This window comes from Nicotiana tomentosiformis, chromosome 5 (assembly GCF_000390325.3).
Source record: "Nicotiana tomentosiformis chromosome 5, ASM39032v3, whole genome shotgun sequence".
In the NCBI taxonomy this organism is placed as follows: domain Eukaryota; kingdom Viridiplantae; phylum Streptophyta; class Magnoliopsida; order Solanales; family Solanaceae; genus Nicotiana; species Nicotiana tomentosiformis.
This window is the reverse complement of record NC_090816.1, coordinates 46,521,490-46,532,203: the sequence shown is the minus strand read 5'-3', so window position 1 is coordinate 46,532,203 and position 10,714 is coordinate 46,521,490. Positions and strand designations below refer to the sequence as shown.

The following is a 10,714-nucleotide window of genomic DNA, read 5'->3' as shown; positions in this document are numbered from 1 at the left end:
ATCGAGGTATATATGGATGACGTCGTCATTAAGTCTCGAAAAAGTCTAGAACATTTGGACGATTTGAGGAAATTTGTAGCACCTGCGGAGGTACAACTTGAAAATGAATCCGGCAAAATATGCATTCAGGGTCCCTGCTAGAAAATTATTAGGCTTCATCGTAAGCAGAAAAGGGATAGAATTGGACCCATCAAAAATCAAGGCCATTCAGGAGTTGCCACCACCCAAGAGTAAGAAAGATGTGATGAGTTTCCTAGGTAGATTGAATTACATCAGTCATTTCATATCCCAGTCCATAGTAATTTCTGAACCTATCTTCAAGTTGTTGAAAAAGGACATTTCCTCAAAGTGGACAGAAGAGTGTAATAAAGCCTTAAACCGAATCAAGGAATACTTGTCAAATCCAGCAGTGCGGGTTCCCCCCAAGCTCGGGAAACCATTGTTACTATATCTATCAGTATTGGATAATGCCTTCGGATGTGTGTTGGGGTAGCACGATGAAACAGGGAGAAAGGAGCAGGCCATCTACTACTTAGGTAATAAGTTCAGACCGTGTGAGGAAAAATACACTTTGATAGAACACACTTGTTGTGATTTGACTTGGATCGCCCAGAAATTATGGCATTACATGTCAACGTACACTACGTATTTGATATTAAGCCTCGACCCACTCAAGTATATCTTTCAGAAGTCGATGCCTACTGGAAAGCTAGCTAAATGGCAAATTCTCCTCAGTGAATTTGGCATTTGTACATAACCAAAAAGGCTATCAAGGGACAAGATTTAGCCGACCACTTCGCAGAGAATCTAGTGGACAGGGATTACGAGCCGCTCACTACGTACTTTCCCGACGAAGAGGTATTGATCGCCGAAGAAGATATTGCAGAGTCATACCCTGGATGGAGAACGTTTTTTGATGGAGCAGCGAACGTCAAAGGAGTAGGAATTGGGGCAGTCTCAATTTCGGAATCCGGACAGCACTATCAAGCATTAGCAAAGATAAGATTCCTTTGTACCAATAATATAGTTGAATACGAAGTATGCATCCTTGGGATCAGAATGGCAGTCGACATGAACATAAAAGAAATTTTGGTCATAGGGGATTCTGATTTATTGATACACCATGTCCAAGGGGAGTGGTCTACCAAAAACGCCAAGATCCATCCATACCTGCACTTCATAAAAGAGTTATGCAAGAAGTTCATGAAAATTGATTTCAAGCACGTTCCAAGAATCCAGAACGAGTTCCCTGACACCCTTGCAACTCTATCATCCATGATTCAGCATCCAAACAATAACTACATTGACCCTATCAAGGTAGAGATCAGTGATTAACATGCCTATTACTTTCATGTAGATTAAGAGCCCGACGGAAAACCGTGGTACCACGACATCAAGATATTCCTCAAAACAAGAGAGTACCCGAAGAATGCTACTAATACTCAGAAGAGAGCACTCAGGAGGTTGGCAAATCATTCTTTTCTTAACGAGTAAGTCTTGTATAGGAGGACCCCAGACTTGGGTTTGTTTAGATGTGTATATGTCGTTGAGGCAACCAGATTATTGGAAGAAATAAATGTAGGAACGTGCAGACCCCACATGAACGGGTTCACATTAGCTAGAAAGATCTTGAGAGCTATATACTTTTGGATGACCATGGAAAGCGATAGTATCTGCTATGTGCACAAATGTCACCAGTGCCAGATCCACGGGGATTTCATCCGGGTTCCGCCTAATAAGTTGAATGTGATGGGTTCTCCTTGGTCGTTCGCTGCTTGGGGCATGGACATGATTGGACCTATAGAGCCTGATGCATCAAATGGGCACCACTTCATCTTGGTAGCCATTGATTACTTCACAAAATGGGTCGAAGCGTCTACCTACAAGGTCGTCACAAAGAAGGTATTGGCGGATTTTGTCTGAAACAACATCGTCTGCCCATTAAGGATACCTTAGTCAATCATCACTGACATGCCTCTAACCTCAATAGTGATATCATGAGAGAAATCTACAAAAAGTTCAGAATTGTCCACCGCAAGTCCACAGCCTACAAATCACAAATGAATGGGGAAGTCGAGGCAGCTAACAAGAATATCAAGAGAATTCTGCGAAAGATAGTGGACAATCACAGGAAATGGCACGAGAAACTATCCTTCGCCTACTGGGTTATCGGACCACCATGAGAACATCCATTGGGGAAATTCCGTACATGTTAGTATACGGCACCGAAGTTGTGATACCCGCGGAGGTCGAGATACCATCCTTAAGAGTCATCCAGGAGGCCAAGTTGGATGATGCAGAGTGGATACGGGTCGTACAGGAGCAACTCATGCTCATTGATGATAAGAGAATAGATGCAGTATGCCATGGTAAGCTATATCAGAATAGGATGGCTAGTGCATTTAACAAAAGGGTGAAGCCTCGCTAGTTCACATCGGGGCAATTGGTTCTGAAGAAAATCGTCCCCCACTAGGAAGAAGCCAAAGAAAAGTTCGCACCAAATTGGCAAGGTCCTTACGTGGTTCACCAAGTGTTGTCGGGTGGAGCTCTAATCTTGGCAGAAATGGACGGAAGAGTCAACACGAATCTCATCAACTCAGACGCAATCAAGAGATACTATATTTGAAGGAAAATGCAGTTAGGTTTTTGCTGTAACAGAACTATGTTCAACCTGACTTTCCACTGAGGGATACATAGGCAACCCACGCAGGGTTCAGTTTCTCTCCCTCTTTTCTTTTGTAATAGAAAATAAAAATATCATTTTGTATGATTGCTCTGGAACTACGCTGATTTGATTTCCTTGGGAATGAATACGTAGGCAATCCTCATTTGATTCAGTCGTCTTTTTTGAACTACATTCTGGACTGATTCCATTTGAATACGTAGGCAGAGTGAGTCGAACTCGGCCATTTCATTCTTAATCTCATCATTTTTGCATTTATTGTAATCAAACTATGTCTTGACCTGATTCTATTTGGATACATAGGCTATCTGAGTCAGGCTCGGTGATCTTTATCATATTTTTATCATCATCCACGAACTACGTTCAGAATGATTCTAATTTGGATACGTAGGCAACCTGAAAGGGTTCAATCATAACCTTAGGAAAACCTTTGTAATGCATTAGTTCGAAATAGGACGCAGTAGCAACAGCAAGCATCCGCATTATCAGAAGCATCTAGGAAGATCGACATCAATGGGATAGAGTTTTCAAAAAGCAACGCTCGCATTCAGAGAATCTTTTGTAGAATGTCATAAGCCAGAACGTCGGCACTTGCCATAAAACAAAGATTTTCAAAAAAAAGTTGTTTTCTCAATGTAGTAATTTCTTCCACCTACTAAACATCATAGCGTAACCATATTAAAGGCTGGGACAAAACAAATACTGTGGTCGACATAAACCAATCCCCCACCCTTACTAAGAATTTTTCTTTGAGTGCAGGGTCAACAGGACGCAAGGAAATATTGGGAATACATTGGGGAAAATGAAAGATCCGCCACTTTCTCAATATTATCACCCCTCTTCCTTTATTTAAATTTTCTGGTACAACTAAAAATAATTCTTAAATCCTTTGCAGGTATCTTGGAGTCAGACCGCTAATGCGAAAAAGGCATACTGTAAATTGCAAACTGTCTGCTCAACCAATCGGAGCACCTTGTACAAAACGAGTGACCGACTTCACTAATTGGATCCTTGTATATAGCAAACCATATGTTTAACCAATAGGAGCACCTTGTACAAAACGAGCCGCTGACTTCACCAATTGGATCCCTGTATATAGAAAATCGTCAAATCAATCGATCGGATCGTTCTGTACAAATCAAACACTGGTTTCACCAATTGAAGACTTGTATATAGCAAACGGTTTACTACCATCAACAAAACAATCTGCATAGCCGCTCCGTCACATCGGAGGCCAATATAGACAGTTGCAAACCTCGTCACCGACGTTCTGCCAATCGATGGCCGCAACTTAGCTTCGTAGTCAAGAGTATCTCTTGTGCATGCTTTTCTTTTCCTTTTTTATTATCTTGAATGTGTTGACGTTTTTCTCGTGCATCTTTAGGCATGATTGCGTTCTTAAGTCAAATTGCTCCCAAGCGGAGATTACTTTACATTTTTAGTGCAAAGCTTTCCCAACAAGCAAAGATGGACTCTACGAATCAAGCTCTCCCAACAAGCGGAGACGCACTCTACAAGTCAATCTCTCCCAACAAGCGGAGACACTTTTCAATACAAATCTCTCCCAACAAGCGGAGATGCATTCTACAACTACTCCCAACATGAGGAGACTCAATGCTCCGACAGCTACGGAACGGTACACAGCCCGACTAACAAATCGAGTCAAGCTCAAGTATCACATCATCCCGATCCCAAATAACGGCTCGCCGGCAGCCAAGCATCATCATTCCTACATCATTTACATAATATCTTAATATATTTTACATTCCAATATATGGGTATATGTGTATTTCATTTTTGCAGGAACAAATATCGCAACGTGGAACTCCTTCTAAGCAGGAGAGCAAACTACAACGCTATGAGGGATAACAAACTCATTAGCGGGCCAAGGATCCGAGCTCAAGTTCGAAATGATCAGTAGGACTCTAATTTTTCAAATCTTTCAAGTCAAGCCACAAATTCAAAACTGTCATGAGTGTCGAATCTTCTGTCTTGCAGTATTGTCATAAATACGATACTGAGGCAATTACTGCGAGTATCGCTTCCTTAAAGTCTTCACTCCAGAACTACATGAGGCCTGATACTCGTTTTGCCCGAGGTATGTAAGCAATTCAAAGTCAAAATTCAGCCCGATTCCCTAAGTTTTCCCCTAGAAATTTTCTAAATATTACAATGCATAATCAATGTGCCATGCTACAATGCATGCCTAAAGTCAGGACAAAATTGGCCATTGGTTCAATTTCTTTGCCTGAAAACTCTTTCATCATCTCCGGTCAAAGATGGGCAACTGTTGACGGCCAATTTTGACCCTCCCTTTTAAATTTATTTTATTTGTACTTAATCACTTACAATTAATATTTTGAAAGTAGTTTTTATCAATAAATACATATTTTTACAAAATTAATTAAGTATTAGTTTTAAAATTAATAACCTAATATTAGTATTATGCAATTACAAATATACTTACTATTTTAATACTATTAAAATAATTTTTAAAATAAACACATAGGCTTTATAATTAATTTAACGAATTACTTCTTAAATTTTGATTAATTAGACTACGATGTTAATAATTCGAAATTAGTAATCATAATTTAGAAGACAAAGTATATTACAAATAGTTAATTACAATAATTAGTAGTATATTTAATGATTATAATTTCTACTATATTTTATTAAAAATAATTAAGTTTATTTAAATTAATTTCAAAGGGTTATAAGACTAAAAGGCTACAATTGCAATTTCTAATTAAACATGGTTTGGCTAACATTTAAATCAATTCTAGCCCAATACACTAGCCCATATCCGAAAATACCCAGTCCAATAACCCCCTCCTCTCCCCCCTGTCCACTTTGGCAATCCACGCCAGTCCATTTGAGCCAATCAAATCGTGCCACATCACCCCTTCACCACGCTCACACACAAAACATATCTAATCTGGACCATTAACTCAATTGATCAACGACCCACGTTTTATCCTACTTTCCCTTTAATTTTAACAGCTCACAGATCTGATCTCAGCCGTTGAAACACATAGATCTCACGGCTCACATAATTCTTCATAATGATCTTTTAATGCCTGAATTACCAGGGTCGTTGATCAAATGATCCAACGGCCCAGATCTTTTCCTCCCACTTTAACCCAGAGACCGTTTAGTCTCATTCCCTAACCCTAATTCATTTGTCAATCGTCCCTGCCGCCCCCTTTCCCTTTCCTCTCTCATTTTCTCTCAAGCTTCAGACCATCAGTCCCAAAAAACCTTACACCAAATCATGCAAGGTTATGAATCATGACCCCAAATCACTCCCTATGTCTTCTAACTCCACGAATCTCGCTATTATCTCCCCGTTTCATCTTAAAAATTCAGAATCTTGAGTTCTCTAACGCAAACACAAACATGAAACTTCAATATTCAAATCTTAAGATGCTGTGACGAAATTAGGGAATACATGAGCTCCTTATGATGATTGCTCTAAACCAGAGGTCAAATACAATGACCTTTGGACCTCCGATCTTTGTCCGATGGGTTTTCCACTCATCAGGGGTGTCGCGCACTCATGGTAAGATTCTCATATGTTTCCCTTCTGATTCACTCTGATTTTACCTTCTTTGATATCATCATCCATCCCTCATCACTCTCCAATAAGTGATTTGAATCTCTGAAACCCTAGGGTTTCACATCCACTATAAATTGAGGCTTTGAATGCTCTCACCTAACAGACCTAACAAGAACTAAAACATCTAATACGAAGTACCAAAAACCACTAAGATTTCAAAGCTTAGGCTCTCTCTCATCAATTTTTGTTTCTCTTTTCTTTCTGAGTTCTTTCACTGCTCAAAAGCTTGAAGCTTTGGTTCTTACACGGCTAAGTTAAACCTTGTTTGATCTGCTGCTCAAAAGGAGGTCAGTATATCTCCACCCCATCTCTTTTGACTGTCTTATTTGAAAATCTTGAATATACTGCTATCTTTCTATTGACTGTTTTTGTTTATGATGTTTGTCATTAGTCTATAGTTGTTTATTCCAGATTATAATGACTTGTTGTTGATCTATGGCTAGTTATTATGCTTTTATGTATCTCTAATCAGTATTGATTGAGATGATATGCGACCTTGATGACTTATATTCTGAATCAAATAGCTTATACGATTAAGTTTCTTAATATTCCTTAATGACTTCTTATATTTGTCTAGACATAGATTTCTTTAATGTTCTATTGTGGTTTTTATATCTATCACACTGTTTCTGTTTAGCGTATTCTGTTGTTTTGTATTTGAGGTTGTTGTTTGATGACTCTAACTAGAACAAACATGAATGTTCATGGTTTAATCCTTTATCACTTATTTGAAGTATGTGAAGTTTAAGTGTTCAAGGTGCTTTCTTTCTTCATATAAGTGTTTGTTAACCCTAAAACAGCCTTTGAGTCATTAATATGGAAGTCTTATATATGTGTTTAACTGTTAATCACATCTATAAGTCTCGTTATATGGAATAGTCATACTAAGGTAACTAAGTGAACTCTTATGAACATCAGAAACTATCCGTACATGTATTCTGTTATGATCAAGTCATCTCTTATGAATTAGGCTATAGTCATATGTGTTGTAGCTGAGCATTAACTATTATATACGCTGGATAGAACTCCGTCATATTTAGATGTTCACCTTTAATTTGTACAGCTGAATTAAGCCTGCTTAGTATAAGATCTCCCAAGTCTTTAACCTCCTTAATGATATTATTGGCCTAACTTTATAATGATTGAAACTTATCTTGTTTGTAAAATCATAACCTTGGATGAAACATCTATATGTGTATTTGAATGAAAGTTCTGCATGCATCTCTGTTTGCCCTTCATGATTTCATGCTTCTGTGCACTGTCTTGAAACTGCATCCAGTTCTCTATTTTCCTTTAATATGAATTGAACCTAGTGTGTGAACCCTAAGGGAAACTTCTTGTCGTTACTGCTTGGATACAATAACTTGCTTACTCTTAAATGAGATTAGTGTAAGGTTAACATTCTTAGAGAGAAGTGATCATGTCATTAATTTCAAAGATAAGAAAGAGATGTGGCATGAGGTTCTGCTGTGAAACCTTAGGAGTTCCATTCAGAGTTATAAACATGTAGCCTTGTTGATACTTTGAGTGTGTTCTGGTATCTCCAACAGTATCTGTAGAAGTTCTGACTATGATTATTTGTTTGTAACCTGGTTGACACTTTCAAAGCTTCCAGTAATCTCATTGACTTGTATATGATAAAACCAGACTTGAGTTTACATAATCCCCGATATTTTGGTCTAATTAAGAGGTTGTAAAGGCAAATACATTGGCATTCATTAACTATTGAATGATTGAACTGTGTGCTCTGCTACCTTCAAGATACCTGATTTTAGGTGCTTGGTTCTTTGATAGTAACATGACAAAGTTCATGCTTGTATGTGTGTCTGAAACTCAGCCTTTGACCTGTTAATGTGTTAGTCATCTGCTTGGTTAAACTAACTATTTTTTGTTCTCATGGTATTTTGTTTGGCTTTATTAAGGGCGGGGTATATACTTTTGTGGTATGGCATTGATATGGTGATTGGTTTACATTAAAAGTGCCTCATTGGCACTTAAACCTATGGGGAAGAATGACTCATTAGTAGTTAGTAGTATTTGGGAGTAGGGTTTAAGTCTTGGTTGGGCTACTCTCCCTGGCACAAGCATTGCCCTAGGCCTTGAAACAATTGGGAACTTTGAAGTGTCGGAGAATTCAAAGGGAGCTTTAACCTTGAGTGGAACTCTACCCTTAGCACTTAATTCTTTGATATTCATTACTCTCTTTGGATTTAGTGTTTAATGACAATGAATGGTTTTCAATGTAAATCATTTTCTATGCATAACCACCCCATTAGTATGACCCTTCATAATATTTAGGTATGTTTAGTTGTTATATCTTATTTAAGTCATTTGCTCGCATATTTCATGTATATAGAGCATTGTTTTCTAACGACTTTCTCGCTTTCTTTTGAACATGTACAACTGTTGGGCCTGCTGAGTGCTCCAAGAACTCAGGATCAAACCCTGCATCATTGCATTTGTAGTCTGGAGCCTATTGCTGTCATTTCCCGCTAATTATTGGGCCTATATCTTTCCGGCTCAAACCAGAGTCATTCTTCATCCTTTACTGCTTTACTAATATTTCGTTATCTATATTCTTTACATGTATATAACATTGCTCTCACATATTCGATCCGTGTTTTGCTTTACCTTTTGAATTTCATAAATAACATAGGCAAGCCTTTAAGAACATACGATTAAAAGAAATAATAGTTAGTAGCTAATCCTCCATTAGTTAATCCTCCATTCGCTAATCATAAGTTGTTCACATCATTAATCTGATATATTTTGATAACCCTTTCTTAAAGATTTTGAAGCCTAAAAATACTTAGCAGAGGCGGCAGTTCCCCTTTCAAAACCAGAAATGAAACGCAAGGCTAACTTTCAAAAAGGAATTGACTCTTTCAAAATTTACGAGTTGCCGCCCAGCGAGATTTTCAACATCCCCTTTAGTCTAAGATCTAGATAATTTCAGAAACTAAGATATATCTTGACATATTTCACCACAATATTTTACTTTACTAGAGTTACACAAATAGCCACAATTGTTTAAATACAAAATATTTACAACTTAACATCATATCATACGTTTTATAAATGCGAGCATTACGTACAATATTCTAAACTCTTTTAATTATATGTATATATAATATTATCTTCAAAGCTTTCCTAAACCTATGTCCTTAAAAACCGCGCACCCTCTTTTTTAAGCATTAAGACTTTAAAAATAGATACATAGCATGCCACCTCTCTAATATTTGTTAAGCATAATACAAACAACTAACCCTTTAATCTAGTCTAAGTCTTATAGAACTACCTCACGTAGATTCTAAGGGGTGCCTAGCACCTTCCTCTTAGAAGAACAAGAATCCTTACCCATAATCTCACCAGTTAGCAGACCAATAAAAAACATGACTTAAATAATTAAACGGGTACCCTAGTATACCTTTAAATATTAGGTAGCGACTCTCTTTCATCAACAACAGAAAAACCACAAGTTGAATCTTGTTTTGACTGGTGCAAAATAGGGTGCAACAGACCCTCAAATCATTAAATCTCACTCTCCAAATTATAGTCCAAACTCCCCCCAAATACCATGTCATGACCCCAAAATCTCACCTGTCGTGATGGCGCCTATCTCAATACTAGGCAAGCCGACAATCTCAATAAACCACCATATCTTTGAAGTTTGAAATCATAATATTTATATTCAGCAGAAAATTTCTCACAAATACAAATATAAATACTCCCAAAACCCGGTGTCACTAAGTACATGAGCATCTAAATGAATACAAAGTCTAATTGATAAAATCACTGTCTGAAAATATAGAATAGTACAATAACTAAAAAGGAAGGGAGTCAAAGTCTACGGGCGCCAACCAGCCACATTGATAGTCTCCAACAAAATAATCTCTGAAATCTAACAGTCGCCGAATCTGGGAGCACCTGGATCTGCACACGAGGTGAAGAGTATAGTATGAGTACAACCAATTCAATAAGTAACAAGAACAACCAATTCAATAAGTAACAAGACTAACCTCTGGGCTGAAAGTAATGACGAGTTCTGCAGATACAGTCCAGTATAAATAATGGTATAGAAATGTAGGCATGCTTTCAAGTTCAACAGTTAAACTCAGTACAAGTGAAATAGATCAATACTGCATGATATGAGGAATATGACATCTCAGTGGAAAGACCGCATGTAATACTTGGTCACTAATAATTTGGTCACTCGATATTGTTTTTGGCCAATCCAGCCCAGGGATATTCCATCTCGTATATATATACACATTGACTGACAATCAGTCACTTAGTACCTAGAAGGCCAATCCAACCCTAGGGTGATTTATTCTCCAAATGTAAATAATACAGACAAGATCCATGCCCAAGGAAAATTCATCATAGTATAAATAAGGCAAGTCCATTCCCTG

The 10,714-nt window shown here is 37.8% G+C and overlaps 1 protein-coding gene across 1 annotated transcript; it reads left to right on the top strand.

The window, feature by feature from the left end:
• The first annotated feature begins 1,656 nt into the window (after positions 1 to 1,656).
• On the top strand, positions 1,657 to 4,552 carry LOC138892283 (uncharacterized). Its single transcript, XM_070175989.1, has 3 exons — positions 1,657 to 1,902; positions 3,579 to 3,632; positions 4,487 to 4,552. The coding sequence occupies exons 1-3, from the start codon at positions 1,657 to 1,659 to the stop codon at positions 4,550 to 4,552; spliced, it is 366 nt and encodes a 121-aa protein (XP_070032090.1).
• Positions 4,553 to 10,714: the final 6,162 nt, after the last annotated feature.